We start from the raw sequence: 19,252 nt of genomic DNA, 5'->3' as shown, positions 1-19,252 counted from the left end.
GTGCCTCAGGGAAGGGGCCAAGGCTGGGCTGCCACAACAAGGATTGGGCCCCTCATGGCTCCCCCACCATGTTTTTGGCACACTTGCCAAAAACACTGCCAATCCCTGGTCTGGAGTCTAGAAAAGTTGAAAAGCACCGATGTATTGGGATTGTGCCATGCTTAAACTAGTTACAGAACTATGAGATAGTTTGGGGCTGAGCATTATAAGAACGTCACACAAATGCATCCCTTGGGAGTGGAGGATGAGAAAACCCTGCTCTCACACTCACTTATGACCCCTGCCATTATTTGATTCTAAGTTTCCAGGGGTAAAAGGCTTTTATGTGAACATGCTGCAGGATTTAACTATGCCCCCTGCCTCCAGCTGGTGAATCACAGAAGGTCTAGTTACTGGAGCCCCAGCTTGCCGGATTCTTTTTGCAGGTTGAGGATAATAGCAATAACAATACCGAATAAGTCGTTACTGCTGTGCTGCAATATTATTACTCAGAAAAACCAGCCTTTAAGCTTCCCATGCTGACATGATGCAATCAGGTTAACCAGACAACATGATGCATCAAGTGCAGGGGTGAGTCAGCCTGGGAAACTGCATAATGTGTTTGTTTTCCTGTAGTTACAGCAATGTGCAAACAATAGGCCTAGAGGGGAAATCCTCAGCCAGGGAGATCAAAGGGACACAGTGAAGGGAATCATCCTTCCCACACACATATTTGGAACGTTCAGGCCCAAAAAGAGCTTGTGTCAAATCTTCTCTGGAGAGGTTCACAGTAACAACGGATTAGCGCTTCCCACTCTGGCCCCCAACCAGCGACCAAGGCTGGAACGCAAACCTGAATGGTGTTGCAAGCAGAACAGAGTCTTCAGATCATGGAGCTTGTTCTAATTAAAAGCACCCCATGTTCTCTTTAAAAGAACAAATGCCTTTTCAGTAAAATGGGCAAAATAATATAAAAAAGGAGCTAGCAGAAGGTGGGGTCCCTCTACGTACAGTCACTATAGACAGAGCTATGATAATAGTGGGAAGCAGCTTCCCTCAGCTTGGCAGCAAACATGAACAGTTGTATGCTGAGACCAGCTCCTTTGTGAACATTTATGAGGCTTGGGGGTGTTTCTGTATATACTCCAAAACAAAGAGTTAACACAAGAATTAGTCCCAGTTCAATCTATTCTTTTTAAAGCCACAGGGTTGGGATTACGAGCTGCACGGAGGGAACCTTGTACGTATATAACAATCAAGAGCGCTCTTGCAAGACTGAGCTAGGCTAGTCAAGAAACTATAGAAACTCTCTTGAGTTGCTCTGCAGTACAATAGTTTCCTTCATTCTCAGGAGGTTACAGTACAAAGCCTTCTGAACATCACCTTATGCTATGTCCTGGCAGTAAGGAACACGACTGACCTCCACCTTACAGAAAGGTTGAAGAGTTAAGACCTAGACTGTCTGCAAGTTGAACACCCACCACTCCAACTGTGGTCAAGAGTGGCAATCCCCTAGCACTTAAAAAAACTTGGAGCCTGCCAGCTAACTTTCACAAGAGGCTGACAACTTCAGGTGCTACTGTGCTGAGGGGCCTAATGTGAGTCATCTTTAGAGAAGCCTCCATTTAAGAGAGTGGAAGCTCAACAATTTGCTCCTTTCTGTTTCTCTGAGGTTGGGCACCAGAAACCTGAGGCATCCAGAAGTTAGGCTTCAGTCAGCGTAGTTATTTTATGGTGCAGGGGGTTTCCTTAGTAGGTCTGTGATTTTCTGGATGGCAGGCTCTAGTTGTGTCTTCTTTCTGACTTACGCAGCCAGAAGAATAATTAGTAAGGGGCAAATAGAAAGTAAGAACCTGGAAGGCTAGATTTAGCATTATCTTGCGGTGTTGATAGGGGTAATAAAATGGCTGGCAGTGGGCTTGTCAGTTCCTGAGAATGTAGCTGGGTATGCGTTATACATATGCTTGATGGACATAGAGAAGGAAGGAGCCATGTATAAGAAAAGTAGAGGACAGAGATGGGTGATGTTTGAGAGACAAATGGGGAAAAATAAAAGGTGGCAAAATACAGGGAAGAGGACACAGAATGTGCCATGAGAAACGGCAGCCTGGTGGGAAAAATATGCCATGCCTGGCAATCATAAAGAAAAGAGAGAAAATGGGGTAAGAGGATAAAGGCAGAACAAGGATAAGGGTTATAAGCAAGATAGAAATAGTTATTAACCACAGATCCTTCAGCCAGTATGTTAAATACGTTTCCCCATATACAATGTTGGCTTCTGTTTCCCTTCTAAATGCACCCAAGTATTGCAGCCGGAACTAGAACTCAGGTCCCCACACACCAGCAAACTAATAGGGGAGAAGGGGGAGATTTTCAAAGGCACCAAACAGAGCCGAGGAATTAGCCCCTTGGCCAAAAGTGGCAAATCGCTAAAAAAAATGGGACTTCTTGAATACATGGGACTGATATTGCCAGCACAAATAATTCAAAGACCAAGAGATGAGAGTAAGAATCATGAGACTTAAGATAATAGTAAGTCCTGTAGCCTTCTTAGGCTGCATTCTGGTTGTGCTAAAAAGAGACGTTGAAAGTGCATGAGTTGTCAAATCTGCAGTAGCAACAATGAAGACTACTGCACATGAACTATAATAATTACAGGGTAAAATGCTCTAAAATAGAGGGACGGCCCAAAAATATGCTAAAAACTGCGTCTTCCATTGCCTCTGGTTCCTTTGTTCATCCTCTCCCATCGCACTCTTTAATTTTATTGTTTTCAGGATCCAGGTCAGTATGTGTTAGTGAACACTAATAAAGCAAGTCTAAAATGAATGAAAGAATGGACGAGAGGAAGGGGGAGCAGGAAAGAAGCAGGGACTCTTGGCAGCTTTCACTCCATTGTAAGACCACAGCTGATTTCAGCCATAACAGGCTGAAATTCTGTCTTGCTGGTAAGCAAGAAGCCCTGGTGATTTACTTGACCATCTTCTGTCAGAAGCAGACCCATGATGAAGGAAAGAAAGCAAGACTGCAAACTGCCCAAATATGTTTGAGAGCAACCAATTGCTGGTGTGAAGGGGTGCTGTCTGATAGCTATAACACTGCAGCTCTCAATTCCCATCTAACTGGAAGATCCAAGGAATGTCCCTTCTCAGGGACAGAAGCATTAGCCATTGAGAAGGAAATGGAAATCCAAACACTAAAATAAAATGTTTTGTGTTTCAATAGGTCCTGCCACCTAAGGAACTCAAATTGTTTCACAAATATAGACCAAACCTTCCTTCTCCCCCATAAAATGAATTGTTAGAAAAACTGAGGTGCAGGTAATTTAAATGTCTTACAGATCCATAGAACCAGGACTAAAAAGTAAGTTTTTCCTCTTGCTCTCATGTGCGCCATATTTCCATGCTCTTTTCCTACAGATGCCACCAACCTACATATGCTTATTTGTCCTGCCTCGTTCTAAAGACTTGGGTAGCAAATCACATGAGGAACGTCCCCTAGTGACACTGTTGGCACTACTTGTTTCCAGTCTGAACCAGCAAGTCCAAAACTACACAAAACATTGGACATGAAGTTCTTGCATATAACTAAACTGGCCACATGTCTTAGAGCCTTAGAAGCAGGTTTAAGATTTCAACACACTTCTATGCTAACGGTCTGCGCCTGTTAATCTTAGTCCCTTTGACATTCATTGTTTTAGAGTGATGAGGATACTGCACAAAATCTGGGTACCAAAAAGTCAATTGAAAACTTGGCAGCAGTTAGCTTTCTGTGGAGAGGTGCAATTTATTCCCCCTGCCCTAGCCTCCAGCAGGAGCAGAGCTCAGGGAATGAAGATATTCAAAGCCAATGTTAAATGCAGAAGTTGCCATGAGAAATGGAGTGTGTGGGTCACTGTTCATTTGTGCATCCTTTGGCTGAGTAGGAACCCACTGTGGTATGCAAAAAATGCCTCCTGCAGCTAGTTAAGTGCCTGTGATGAGCTTTGCTTTGCTAAGTGACATCAAGATGTTTCATGGGTTTCCAGGCTGCTGCTGCTAATGCGAGTGGTCATGAGTAGTGAACCAAACTTAACCGCTTTGTCCCAGGGACCCTCTAAGTGCATCAGCACTGTTTGCTAGCACTCCCATCTGCATGCAGGAGTGGGCACAGTGATCCAATCTCTGTGTGCAAAGGTCACAAGCAATGTCTTTTTACATGATCGTAGCTGTTTGACATGATCAAAGCCACTGCAGGTACTTTGAAACACATGATCTAGAATTCGGGGAGCACTTGCTAGAGACCTGGAGCCCCAAGGTGTGGTGCCATCTATCAGCCTGATTTCTTTTGTAATAACAAATCACACTGATTGATTTTTTTTTTTTTAAATCCTGCTTAGCTTTTGAGGGTGCGAGGTGTGGGGAAAGGGGGAGTCACAGGCTTTACTTGCCACTGGCATTACATGTATACATCCAAGGACAGTGACAGAAACAGGCAGTACGGAATAGGGTGAAACTGTTGTACAGGAACACACTGGTATATTTTAAAGCATAAGCTAAAGTGTTCCAGCTGCAACTCATGGTTCAAGCCCTTATTTCTCATGCAAGTCTATGGGCAAATATGCTCTTGTTCCATCCCTGCCAACGAAGCTAATGGAACAAGCAACAGCTGCAAGGCAAACGTAGCAACTAAACTTTAATTACCACAGGATGGTCCGACAGGGAGGAATCCCAGCCGCATTCCTACCAAAAGCAAAACTCCCACTGATTTCAGTGAGGCCGGATTTCACGCACAGTGCACCTCCTTGTTTTAATGAGACAAGTGATAATTCTCTGGGATTAGGATTTGCAGCCAGATTTTCAAAGGTCTTTATGTGCGGACGAGGCAGGTAGGGCCTAAGGGGATTTTTCATGAACCCCTGGACAGCTTAGACTCTTAAATAATACCAAAGGGAATTAGGCACCTAAATCATATCAGCTTAGGTGTTTTGAAAAACCTGACTCTTATCCCTTTAATTCTACCTGGGAAGGATGGCTTTGGGGAACAGATATTTACTTGGCAAGGAATTGCTCTTTGTGGCGTCAGTTTAAAGGCAAACAAGTTCAAATTTTTAGACTCACATCCCGCTGGAATAAAATCAAATTAAAATAACCCAGAAGCTTTTCAAACAGGGCTTGAAGGGGGAATTCCCTATGACTCACCAATTTCTAGTCAATGGACAGATCTCCTCATTTTAAGCCTGATCTGTCTGTGGAGTATTGATTTCCAGTTTACGTGGAGTGGCGGCTGTATTTTGAAACATTTCCCATCTCGGTACCTAAAATAAACTACATTCAACACCTCCTCGTCACCCTTGTGCATCACACCAGTGCATGCTCTGCAGCACTCAGAGATGAAAGGAGTCACTGTGTTTTCCTTTGATGCTCACAAGAAGAGAGGGCTATGCTTGTGCAGTGAGAAGTACCCCGGTGTTAACCTTTAGTTTCCACTAGCACTGTTTGTACAACCAGAAATAGGGACTCAAGGTCAGGCTGCTCAGTATGTCACTTGATCCAGCTTCTTGCATTTGTAAATCTCCTTCCCAAGCTCTTAGGTGAGTGAACCATGAAGACCAAATGGGAGTTGGACATGAATCACTAGACATTAAATTATGCCCAAGGAAGCTCTGAGACATGTTATATCAGGCAAAGGATCAATTGCTTTCACAGTGTTTATGAAATCTGAAACATTTCTGTTCATGAATGTCCTTGTTTGCTCAGGACAGTACCTGATATTTTGAGATTGAAGGATATTTTATATACTTTTGTAAAGCAAATTTTCCCAGAATTCACAGAATTAAAGGCTGGAACTTTCTGCATGTCACGGACCAGTAAGTGTCACCCAATCACATCTGTACTGAGCCCAATAGCTTATGTGACAAAAAACATAACATGTATTAGACAACCGGTGAGCAATGATTTGGGCCTTGGGGCCACAAAGGGAGTTTTAATGAGCTGTCACGGGCTGGGTTAGCATCCCCCCACCAACAACTCACCAAAACTCCCTATGGGGCTTTGGACAGGTGGGGAGCAGTGTTCAGGAGCAGGATGGGTGGGTGAAGCCGGGATCATGGGGCCAGGTCATGGACCCGGGTTGGGGCTGGGGCCGAGCTGCAATCCACTCCCTGCATGCCCTGCCCTGTAGGAGGACGTGTGTACATTAGGGCTGTGCAAAATTTTGCTGGCTGGTTCACTTCAACACTATTTTGACACATTTTGAACTTGAAACAGCAAAATCAACATGAAACGAAGGGCTTCAAAACAGCCTTGAAACAAAATTAGGGCAGTCGAACCGTTTCGAAAGTTTTGAAACTTTTCGACTTTCAAAGCAGCCTAGCTGAGTTCCCCTCCCCAGCGCTAGGATTGGGTTGGGGAAGGGAACTGAGCCCTATCACTCAGTTCCCCTCCCCAGCGCTGCGATCCATCGGGCTGGGGAAGGGAACTCAAATCGAAACGAAATTCAAAACAAAACACTGGTCTGTTGAAACGGAACGGTGCCATTTCGCACAGCCCTAGTGCACGTGTGGGGGGGCTGCCTGGGCACTAGGTCCTGGGAGCCTGCTAAGGGCGAGGGGAAGGAGCAGAAGGCAGGGGGGCATGTGCAGCATATCTCACCTGGCCCCTACACTGCTTTACATGGGGCTGTGCCCTGCCCAGGGCAGCATGCACCACACTCCCACCAGTGCCCACTGGCACGGCCCCGGCCCTGACCCTAGCCAGCACGCAGCTTCTGGCACGGCTGTTCACGGTACGGCTGCAGCTGGCTGGGTGCTGCTCCGCTCCCCTCGCCTCCAGCGATGGCTCCTCCTCCTGCTCCTGCCCTGGGCTGGGGGAGAGGAGGAAGCTTCAGCTGGGCAGCTCCCACTGCAGGCGAGGGGAGAAGAACAGCACCAGGAACAGCCCTGCTGGAAGCCGTGCACTGGCCAGGGCCAGAGGCAGTGGGCACGGGAGGGAGCATGGTGCGGTGGGGCTCAGCTGCATGTGGAGCACTGAGGGTCGGATCCAGTTGGCTGGTGGGCCAGATACTTTACCCACCCTCCTGACAGACTAAGGCATCCTGTTCAGAAATGCATCCGGTCTTCTTTAGCAGGATGTACATAAGAACATGTTTTTTGAATGGTAAAGTTGATTTATGTCCCTTACCAGTTGCATAGTTAAATGACAGAGTTTTTAACAGTACATTCAAATGTTAACCTTACTGCAATCTTACACAAGTTCAGAAATGGCCTCTCAATTAAAATAACAAAAGGCTTCCTAATTTAATTGTGGGGTTTTTTCTCATGGTTTTGGGGGATCTATATTTGGCTCTGCTGTACACCTGAAACAGTGCTGGGACATCACTTCTACATGTTAAGCAGTTCTGGGGAGAAGCTTTATGGTCAGTATTTATGGAGTACTTCTAATGTACCTAAGTGCAGGGAGGGTTTTACCACTGTCAATGGGATTACTGTTTAAAAGAAAGATGCATAAATGCAGCTAACTAAGTGCTTTTGATAAATGGTCTTGAGGTTGCTGATTAATTGGGACTAAAAACAGATGAGAAAATTAAACATATGTTCTTGTTCAAGTTCCCTGGAGAATTTGTCTGAGAGCATGACATACATTAATAATTGCTTGGAATGGATTTAATAGCTCGTCTGGTAGTTTTGCATATAGAAAACAATCGGTCAATAAGAAGAGCATGGTGTCATCTGTCTGTGTTCATTAGGCATCTCACATGACTCCTATAATAAAAAGCAGTAATTAAGAGATGCTATATGGCTAGAGAGGAATCATTCAGATGTGGTTTTTTCCATTCTGGGATGCATAGGCAGCAGGAAGAAGCGGGCAATTCTTTTGAAAACCTTACACTTGGAGTCTACAGTCTTATTTGTGCCTCCACCCACATACAGACAGTCCTTCTGTCCCACATCTGCATAACTGCTCCGAGGCTATCAGACAGTCCTTACAGGACAAGAATAGTAGCACTCTGCAGTTCCATGCTATAATTCTCTTCTGTTGAATTTTCCCTCTGTGTTTAATGTCAGCACAGGAAGTCTTGTAATCCCCATGCTGTTATCACACATGGCAATCAAACAGTTAAGAGACCACTGAGTGATGCCAGCTTGTGCTCACCAAGATTTGTCGGTATTCAAAAGATAATCTACCCTCTCTCAAGTTGTTAAATGGTATAAGTAGGTTCTTCCTTAAGCTCTAAACTGGAACAAACTTTATCTCTGCTTTATTCTGTTCTTGGATACAACCATACCACTTTTATCCACTGCAGAGAAACTGTTCTGGATTTCCACTGGTCTAACATGTTAGTGTTAGACTATGGCAGAAGCTAGCCCCATATTTCCACAGTCAATTCTGCAATACGGTCAGCGTGTTCTTGTCAGTCGCTTACCTTCCTGGGTGTTCCTGGAGTACCTGGTAGACACTGATCTGGAATGTCTCATTATCAAAGCGTTCGCGGATGTAATCCTTGTATATCCTGAATTCAGCAGCAGTCACAGCTTCCCCCTCCGGGATCCTGGAGAGATCAAACCTGAACTCCCGATAGTGACAGCACTGATGATGGAACTCTCTGTCATGCTCCACTGAAACAGAAAAACAGCCTATTAGCCTGCTGGCTTTTGTTTAGCTTCTCTTGTCTAACAAATAACTCACAAGTTGCCCCAGTCGAAGAGGGCACGAACATTTGATCACATCGCTGCATCCTGCTGTTCATTTCTTAAGAATTTTCATACACGTGGAATATGAAACTAGAGTATCAGACTATCCTTAAAACAATGTTAGCGCCGGGTAGTGCGTTCAGCACTGCTGACCATTTAATGGCTCTTGGCAAAGCTCTGCTTGACAACTGTTCCTGGACCTTTGCCGCCGGTGATGAACAAGCTGCAGTGTGAAGGATCTAAAGCAGAAGGGTGGAATTTTTCAGAAGTGCCGATTCTTGGCCTAACTCCCTCGCTCTCATTATTTCAGTGGCAGCAGCGTGAGACCAACATGGAGTGACTCTGGAAACCATGAAAAAAGGAGGCATTCCAACTCTCAAGACTTTTCATGGGTCATGTCCTGTGCCAGGAGAATTGATTACGGTTGCTTACAGACATTAAAAAAAAAAAAGAAAAAGAAACACACTTTACCAAAGGAAGCGGTGCATTACTTCAGCCAGCTCCGCAGCATCTGTATACATAGGGTGCTTAGTGAGGCTTTTTGGTGCTTTTATCTAAAGTTGATTCAATCAGCTGTGACATAAAAGTGCCACAAAAGCCCCACTAAAGCGCCTGATTAATAGAGATGTTGGGCGAGCTGAGTCCAATGAACCCGATGCCTCTTCTGGGCATGCATTGGGCTCGGCATGGGAGTGTGCCAAGTTTCAAATAAAGGACTGTTTGGTTTGGTTTTTAACGTCCGTAAGCAGCCTACAGAATCAAAGATCTGCTTCACAATGTCTGAGCTTTGACTAAAAAATAATCCTAGTACTTATGGCTATTCAATATACCTTTAAAGGGAATGCCTTCCTGGCTTTGCAACCAGCCTGTAAAACAGTTTTGAAATGTATATACGACTAGATTCATATTGATGTTGACAGTGAAGTGTTATAATGACAAATTAAATGTCAGTGCTCAGTACTTCTCCCAATTAATATTCACTTCATTGTTTTATTGAACTCTTATAGTACACGTAATAGGTTTTAAGTTTTTGTGCATGCACGTGTATGTACATAGCACGTGGAAAACAGAACAAAATTACTCTTTCAATTACAAACTGTGTAGTTCAGCATTCATGTTCACATCTAAGGGACTTTTTTTTTTTTAACTGTACTGAGACTGCAAAAAGACTTGACATTGGATCAATACCTTTTTGGTATGCTGCAAATTAGCCCCACACCCACCTGGAGTGCCACTGCAATCTCCTTCCTCTGCCCAATCTCCTGCTCTGCTTTCTGCTTCCTGCCCTGTGCTCCCCACCTGATTCACAGATTCACAGATGTTAGGGTTGGAAGGGACCTCAATAGATCATCGAGTCCAACCGCCTGCATGGCAGGAAAGAGTGCTGGGTTTAGACGACCCCAGCTAGATGCCCATCTAACCTCCTCTTGAAGACCCCCAGGGTAGGGGAGAGCACCACCTCCCTTGGGAACCCATGATCGCTTGCTCTACTTTCTGCTTCCTGCCCGATCTGCTGCTGTGCTGTGCTGCCTGTCTCTTTTCTGAGCTGTCGTGCGCAGTGCAGAGAGGCCACTCATGCCACTTATGGAACTCATACCATGAGTTGGCCATCCCTATACGAGATAATGAAAGCAGGCATTTTGGTTCAGAACTTAGATCTGAGTTGGTGCAAAGTATAGAGGACTATGGTCTCTTTCCATGTACAGCATGTCCAACTTCCGATGCTCACTGGATCCAAAATAGTAGTAGTAACGACAGCTATTTACTAACATTTGTACCTTGGTAATGTCTGGAGGCTCCAGCTGAGATCAGAGCCCCATCATACTATGCACTGTACATAGTAAGAGGCAATCCCTACCCCAAAGAAGGTAAATGTAAATAGACGAGGCAAATAAAGGAAAGTTGGAAAGCATGCAAAATGACAATGTGACTTGCCAAAGGTTACACGCAGCATGGCTTTGGGAGACCTGGGATTTGAACCAGTGTGTTCCCTTACTAAACCACTGCTTTGTCTGCTAGACCTCACAGCAGCTCTGCCAGACAAATTAGCTCTTGGATTTTCTCAATAAGGTATGTGGCTTCTTCTATAGACCTGTTGTTTTCTGGCATCCATTTTCTGCTTGTGTAAATGCACTGATTTCATTCCTGAGCAAGGAGAGATTCAGGCCTGAGACTGCGAAGTGCTATTTAAATGTAGCATGCTATTTGGACCAGTGTTCATGGTCACCCATCAAGGATCAGTAGGGTTCCCCCTCATGGTAAGCTGGATCAGGGATAGCCGTGGGGAAGTAAGTAGAAGACCCACAGTACAGTCCATTCTGTTTTACTGGTAGAGTCAGCAGCTGGCCTCACATTCTTCTTCAGCCCATTCACTGTACTATTAGCGGTTTTGTGGTTCTTTAATTATTGCTGTATGGTAGCCATTAAGGAACTTACCAGTACAGTTCATAGTAATAGCAGGGACTCATCTTGCAACAGTTTTCTGCACATCTAATCCCAGCCCCTCTAACTGCTCTAAGACGGAGGTAATCAAATTGAGCAAACGCTTCTGCAAGTTGAAAAGCTTAAGCGTATGCTAAATGAACACGATTATTGTTTAATCCTACTGCTCACACTGATGTAGCTGTAGGTAGGTAACTTAGTCTCGCTGCATCCAAAACAGGGTGTGTTGTGAGAATTCATTAATTTAAAAGTTATTAATTTTAAAGTGATTAAAAATTCCCCATGAGCGCTAATGACATGATGAAAAATGCTTTGACCGGTTCCTCTGAACTATTCACAGCAAAATAAAATCAACTGCAAAGCTGGCAGAGTGTGATTTCAGCCCCCGAAGAATTTGTTTGTGTAAATTATGAGTATAAAAGACATGTAAGAATGGAGTGGCTCGTGCAATCATAACTACTAAGGCACATATGCATGTGTAATATAAAACATGAGGCGTTTTTAATTATAATATAGATACAGAGCTGGTACGCTCTATTTCATAAGCCTTCTACAGACTCTTTTACTTCCGAAGTGCTTATGGATGAATTTCCAAAGGGGGTGGAGGCGCCTTTTGAATCTGCCTACATACTAGCCACCATCTTGGTCAGCACTTTGAAGAGTAAAACAGGAGCCCCGAGCGCTGAAAGCCTGAATCTCAGCAGCTATGAGGCCAAGCTTTGTATCTGATGGCCATAATACACTCATGACTTCTGAACTGAACACAGTGGGGGTGAAAGGACACAGCACACACTTTCTAGTAGAATAAATCTTTCCTCCAGATGCAGGAAGCTCATCCTAAAATCTTGAGATATGCACCTGTTCAAAACCTGATGTCTCTCATGCCCTACACAGTGATAGCTAATGCCTGACTATGGGTTCAAAAAAATATGAATGCTTGTGGATGCCAGCAGAGCCTACATTTTGGTGATTTCCATCACTGAGTTCTAAGAAAATGTGACCCGTTGGGATGAAAAACGAATAGGTCAGAGCCACAAAGTTAAGATTTCCCAAACTATGAACTTTCCCAGACTTCAGGGATGTTTGGATGCAGGGTTTTGGTTTGGGTCATCCTTAGTGTTAAAACAAACATTCCAGTGAATCTAGTCATTAAGATCATGAAAATATGTGGATATGTGACTAAAGAAAGAATCCCAAGAAAGCCTCCAACTCAGTGTTTATTGTTTTTCCCATTTTTCTTTGCACTCTGGACCGATCTGCTGACCCAGAAGTAACAAATCCTTTCAGAACTAATTTATGAGAAACACTGACCCTGAACCAACATCTGTTAGGTGACTGCAGAAAATCTCATTACATAATTAAACAACAAAATCTATGCTAAAATAATGCTAAGGGTCTGACTTGAACTCATAAAAGCAAGACACATCATAATGAAGGCTGGAGTCCTATCCTTAATTCACACTGCTGGGCTTTGGTATTTGCAAACATATGGTATGCTATATAAGATTGTATGCTTTTTGTAGACCGTTAGCACAACAGCATGAGGTAAGCAGGGGAATGCTGAATAAGTCTGAATTTCCTGATATGGAGGGGTGTTAGCCAGACCGCTGACAATACTGCAATGTGGTTGTTTCAAGTTAATGGCTGGAGCAGTGCAGCTCGGGAGTGTTTTCAAGATAAAGAAAAAACCCATAGTTGGATTGTAATTCAAAGGTGTTTGCTGAAACAGTCAAGTTAGGAGAATTGTTTGCAGCTTTCTGAGTGTGCTTAGTTTCTCTTTAGACTCATAAAATCCCAGTGATCCCAAGTGACACAACAGACCATAATGAGAACCTTTGGGTCCCTCCATGGGGTGCATAATCCATTATGTTGCAGTGTCTCCCTCGGCATGGCCTATGCTACCTATGGATATTTCCTGAATATCGTTACCAGGGTACAGTCTTTTGCCTGAAAAGCAAGAATTCAAAGTTTCAGGTCACAGGGAGTGGAAATCATTCCCTGCCTCTAAGCCGTGTGTGTTAGTTAGTCCAGTTCCTACTGGATGAGTGCCCTTGCTGGAAATCTCAGCAGTAATACAAAGGATGGACTTGCCAGGTTAAAACACAGTGGCAAGGCAGTGTGAGAGGGAGCTGGTGCTGCCACCCTCCCTGCTGCATCTGCCCTGTGGCCAACTAGGGAAAGTTTTGTCAGTACAGGACAGCACAACTACTGGAAACAAGTTATGCTGCAAAAGAGAAAATATACCCTGCCCCCCTTTCAAAACAATAGAAAGGTCTGCCTCTGTTAAAGACATAATGTAGTCAAACCTGGATCACCTAGGACAACATGTTAAAACCATTTCCATGTGCAATAGTTTGGCAAATTGTTTACAAATTTTGTTTGTGAAATTCAGGTAACGGCAAGTGCAAATGACCCAGTCTTTCCTTTTGCCTGAGCAGTTACCCGGTTCATGCACGTGGCCATCTCAAGTATGCATGCAAGCAGGAATTCAGGTTAATACATGGCTCAGAAGAAACTAGACTAGAGGGCTAAAATCCCCCCAAGGCTTGCATTGAGAAGTGTTTGAACTGCATTGCATTGTAGCAACACCACAAAATCATCTTCAGCTAGGAAGCCCTTTCCTCAAGTAGCTGGCTGAGAAATCAGTTTGTACAGAGGTGCTCAACCCCCAGCCCACAACCCAGCTCCATCTCCGGCACTGTCTCATCCAGCCTTGTTCATGAAAATAAGGTAAAAGATATCTGAGGAAGCCAGATACCAACCTTTGTCTTATTTATTAATACCTATATTAAACCTAAAAAAATGTTTTGTATCTTCTCTATGCTTATGGGAAAAAGATCAGGAAAGCTGTTTTCCCCATACTGCTGCATTCTTCTGAAAAATGTCTTTTGCTCTGTGTTCGAAGAAGATACAGTGGTCCAATTGAAGGAGGAGAAGAAAACAAGTGAAATGGGATTATATATTTACAGGGTCAGTGCTCAAGTTAAAAGGAACACAGATGAGACCTTCCTCTCTTCTTTATATAATTATACAATTCTTTATACAATCCTATTTCCTATTTCCTTGACTAGCGGATAGAGAGATTTTTTTATAGCTGTGATGTAGAGCCATCATCCTACGGGGTATGTACACTTAAAAATCTGCCATTTTTTACTTCACATTGTACACTGACCCCATTTTGCCATGAGAAAAATGCTCATTCCTTTTCTGGGGATAGAGCCGACAACATTCAGCACCAGCAATCTCTATTTTACCTTCTTTTACCGTAAGCATTGAACTCAGTTGATCCTACAAGCATCAACAGAGCAACTGGTTTCATTATATAGACTGAATACCTGATGTCAAAGAGGCCAAAGTTTAAAGTATAGAATAGAAAGTAAGAAATAAACTCTTCTGTACACAAAGGAAAATGCACTAAACCCTTTTAGCAATAATCCTGGTGCTTCAATTGCAGTTTTGAGTTTGATAGGGAAGTCAAAGGTACAGTGAATAAGAGGAGTACTTTTCTAAGGATCCACTGGAGTTTAAATAACAAAAGCAAAAAAGCCTTAAAGAAGCATTAAGGAAACATTAACGTCCAAAGCTCACTGAGGTCAATCAAGGTCTTTCCATGAACTTTCCAGTAAGTCCCTAGTTCAGCAGTGCAACATTTTGCTCATTTAGGATAAGTAAATATTTCTAGGCACAGGTAAAATTGCTATGAGTATTTCATAATAAAAGTAAACAATAGGTGAGTAGATGTTACGCACAGGCTGCAAAACTGGCACGGCAGTAGCATATCTATATTTCACTCTTCCTGGAATGTCTTGATGGTACACGTGGAATGCATTGTGAATATGTACATAACAAAATTATCACTAGCAAATGTGTCTGCTTCTATGGCTTTTATACGGCACTTTCATGTAGTTATCCCATTTATTGCAGTGATCTCATCAGAGGACAAGTCTTTTAGTCTCCTTTTGAGAAATTATAATGTTGCTTGTTGTCAATTTACAACGTTCAAAAAGAGTGCCAAAAGGAATGTGCTGTAGGATGCCTGTAACTTCTTTGCTCCCAAAAAAGGCCAGAAGGGATTTGTGAAGGACTTTAATCTTGAATAGATTAAAGGTCCTGAATTCCACAGACTGAAAGATAAGTCAAAGGAAAATAGATTCCAAAAGACAACACCGCCCTAGCAGAAGCCGCCTGTAAGCATGTGACAGACTCAACTTCAGTCATCAGCAGAGTTGCCTGTGAAACCTGTCAGGAATTCAGGAACCAACCAAGGAAAAATCTGCCACGTTTGGGCACCAAGGTCCTCCTTCACAGCTTGCTGTAGCCAGTGTGTGCCTATGTCTGACACAGGGCTACTGTGAAATAGGAAAGAGAAATCTTTTTCTTTTCTTTGCGCAGTGCAAATAAGATGATTTCTGTAGTGATGACTGCAGACCGGGTTTGCAAACCCTTTGTGTGCGTGTTTGCGTGTTTAATCTGCCTCCACATTTTGGGTGACTACTTTCAGAAAATGGCTAACTGCACAGGCAGTCAGATTTTTTTTACACTGATACCAGTGTATCAGTTGCTTAATTAACCCCTCAAACATAACCCTTCACATCTGCCACAGCTACGTACTTCACAGACTCCTCCTTACTGGGCACTCGCTCCCTTTAAAAAAAAAAAAGCCTACATTTTCAGTAATGCCTGGTTTGAATGCCTCAGTTTCCAGGTATCCAACCCTTTAATAGGTCCTGATTTCCAGGAGTCAGCTGCCCTTTCTGGGAATCTGGCTCCTTTTTAAGTGGCCCTAACCTAGGCAGCTAAAATCAGTAGTCGCTTTAAAGAACTGAAGCCTCTTCTCTTGAAGCAAGTGACACTGAAACCAAACTATGGGCCAGCTCCAGCATTCCTCGCGTGCCCCGATCGCCCATTAAAGCCAGTTGGGAATGTTGGCTCAGCAAGGAGTGAAGGGCCAGTCTTACATGCGTCTAAAGAAAAGGAGTAGAAAAGGGACTGCAATAATGCCATGCCAGCCACAGTCTACTGAAGTCACGTGCCTCCCTCCATGCTGTGCTTGACAGCAAGAGTTACGGGGGCTGCTGCGGTAAATTTATAGGGGCAAGAATCTGGGAACGCAAAGTTCTGTGATCGGTTTTCATTTGTTCAGTTCCCTCAGCTAAAAGATTTACATGCTGAGATTAGGGAGTTGAAGCAGCAGTATAAAAAAACGTTATAAATGGGGAGCCCTGGGAATGGAGGAGAGCAAATGTCCTGGCTTCTGAGTAATGGATCTGAACACGTTTGTTATAACAGAACTAATGTAGTATTTGGAGGGGGACTCTCGAACCAGGCTGTGTCTGAGCCATCCTAAAAATTACTGAATTTGGGGAAGAGAAAGCCAAATGCAGCCTTGATTTTTTTTTTCCCTGTGAGATAATTTTACTAGAAAAATACCGTGTGCTTTTTATGTAACTCAGAAACATGTCACTTCGTCAGCAACTGTTGTCATCCTGCCATTTTTGAAAGCACCAGTTCCCTCTAACATCATTATTAGCAACCTGGTTGCACCCTCACGGTGCTGAATGCAACACTAGAGACTTGCAAAGCTCTCTTGTTTCCATGTCCTGGCTCTGATCTCTCCTTGCATGAGGGACCTAGAGACGGGATTTGGGCAAGAACTCCCCCTTCCCACTTGAGCAGTCTGCACCGGGCAGATCGTGATAGCATCCTTGTGCCTCTGAAGATGTGGGGACACTGCAGGGTGGGGGAGAGGGAGTGGGGGTCCTGCCTTCCTTCTACAGCAGCCTGTGGGCTGGCACTCCAGGTGAAGTAAACCTGGGGGGGTCCCATGTCGTCCAAATTGTGCCTGCTGACATGTACTCTGTCCCGAGGCTCCCTTAAGCACAATGCAACCCCCCTGCCACCCTCTGCAGGTGGCTCTGTGCTGAGCCCATGGTGTCCAAGCGCAGCACTCAGCTACTTCATGGGAAATAACTATTTTAGGAATAATAAATAACTGTATGTCCACTCATCTCAGGTACTGTTACACCCATTTTACTTCAGGTTAAACGGAAGTACCGAGCCATAACCAGCTTGTTTGAATTTGCATGGTAAATTCAGAAGATGGAAGGCAGGGACCTGATTCTCTTCTCCCCTTCTGGTGTAAATCTGGAGTAACTCACTAGTGTAAAAATATCAGAACGTGGCCCTACAAATCTGATTCTCACAGTCCTAGGAGATGCTGTGTAAAAACAGTGGGGGGGTGGAGAAGTTTTTAATACTGCTGTAAAGGGAGGCAGGCAGAGTATTTGTGCTCTGGGGGAGGACTTCTGTGGTTAATCTTTTTCCTTTAGCCATCACTTTATTTTTTTAGTTTTCATCATAAAGATGGTGTTGCCAATAAGACCACCTAGCCACAGACCCGGCAGGGAGCTTCCAAAATTCTGCTAAACACTGGCTCCTTGTTATAAATTCAAGCGTGCTAATAGCAACAGTGCATATCACATCTGTGCCAGGCTTCAGGGCTGGGAAGGAGCAGCTTCCCTACAGCTGAATGGAACCAGGAAAGATGTTTTCAGTCCACACATGTATCAGCATCAGCCATTTCTTTGTCAACAAATCCCTTAATACAGACTATTTCTATCATGTACAGATGTCCAAAAAATAATGGAATACTGTACTACAAGATTAAACACTTTCATGTCAGCATATGTGCTGCATGACTCTGAACAATGGTATCATTGTGCATGTACCAGAAGGGAGGGTTGAGGGAAGATGGGTTTAATTATCTCTAGAGCAGCGGCAACTTCTTCCCAAATGGAGATGAATGCCAGGAAGCAAGGCTGCACAGGCTGGAGACCAATATTTAAAAAAAAAAAACCTAGGTCCTACCACATATTCACCCAATAGGGCTTTAAGTGGCACACCTTATCTCTCCAGAAGAGTGATGCTGAGCCACCTGGCTTCTGGGAAGGGTTAACACAAGGGGAAGTGATAGGATCAGATGATGCTAGAATCCACCACATCCTGCCAGACCATATGTTACCCAGGAGTTTTTGAACTTCGGGGTGGTAGATGGTCAAGCAAACAAAATAGGGAGGGAGTGGTCAGGAAGAAACGTGTACTTGGAGAATTCCTTCAGCTAAGGCTTGAACAGTTCTTCAGCAATAAATGCAGCAGCTCTGCTGCTGAGCATGTGCTAATCTGCTAACCCAGTAGATCCTGAATGGGTCTGTGGTAAGTGGTCTGCATCTTGCACTGCCCCAAACACCCTTGAGTCAAATGGTTGTTTGGATGCAGGGTGGGCCAGCAGAAGTGCTGAGGGTTGACAGTGATGAACTAGTCCTTACCGTTTGGAAATTACCGTGTTAAACTGTTTGCTGTTTATGGAATCGGGAATGGTGTTAGCATTATGGAAGTATGGAGCAGGTGATCCAAAATGTTCCTAGCTCACCCTTTCATATGTAAGGAGAGAGCACGGGCAGATGCTCCACCCACCTCCTTCGACACTTCTGCTACAGCCAGATTAGATTAAAGTAATTATGAAATAGCTGTATGTGGATTTGTTCTGCAAACCTGAAAAGCACATATTTTAGGCAAGAGACCAACCCAACGTGGTGCAAAGCCTGTCACGATTTTCACAGTACTTGCCGGGGTGGAGAGAAACTAGTCGGTGAATGAAGGAAAGGTGTTTCTTCAAAACACCACCTCCACCATCCTCAGCAAACCAAACCCAGCAGCAGAGATGGCAGCAATAAATTATGGGTAAATTTTGTATGAAAGAACTGGCTATTTTTGCAGTGTTTGTGGAAAAAAAGGGAAATGGGAATAAGGGTGTGTTTTTTCCCCTACCTTTAACTTCCTTTCTACACACAAGGGACCAGTGCAGGAAAATCCCCTCCACAGTGTCCTTTCCCCTCCCATCCTCCAGTCCACGGCCTCAAGGTTTCCAAGAGGCTTTTGCTGCTCTTTGTCACAGTCCTGCGGAGGCCTTCAGGATACCAGTCAAGTTGTTCTGAGATGTGAAAGCCCCTCCACATTCCCTGCGGAGAGGCCTGCACAGATTCTGGAGATTACAGTGCCTGCTGCTTAACTTTCCTCAAATGGTGATACCAAAGAGGGTCTAAGCTAGTGTACGTGAGAATTATATCTTAAAAATATCCCTGGATCATCCTCTCGGCTGCA

General features: G+C 44.1%; 2 protein-coding genes across 3 annotated transcripts in view; one reads left to right on the top strand and one right to left on the bottom strand.

Annotated features, from left to right (window-relative positions):
• The window catches only part of SPO11 (SPO11 initiator of meiotic double strand breaks), a 236,838-nt gene that overhangs the window by 156,256 nt on the left and 61,330 nt on the right, over window positions 1-19,252 (top strand). The gene's annotated exons all lie outside the window — the stretch shown is intronic.
• The window catches only part of BMP7 (bone morphogenetic protein 7), a 54,096-nt gene that overhangs the window by 16,435 nt on the left and 18,409 nt on the right, over window positions 1-19,252 (bottom strand). The window contains exon 2 of the mRNA XM_006264700.3: window positions 8,383-8,575. Coding sequence (XP_006264762.1) covers window positions 8,383-8,575 — 193 coding nt within the window. The remainder of the gene's footprint in view (window positions 1-8,382; window positions 8,576-19,252) is intronic.

Source organism: Alligator mississippiensis, chromosome 9 (assembly GCF_030867095.1).
Source record: "Alligator mississippiensis isolate rAllMis1 chromosome 9, rAllMis1, whole genome shotgun sequence".
Lineage (NCBI taxonomy): Eukaryota > Metazoa > Chordata > Crocodylia > Alligatoridae > Alligator > Alligator mississippiensis.
This window is presented reverse-complemented; position numbering and strand designations above follow the sequence as displayed.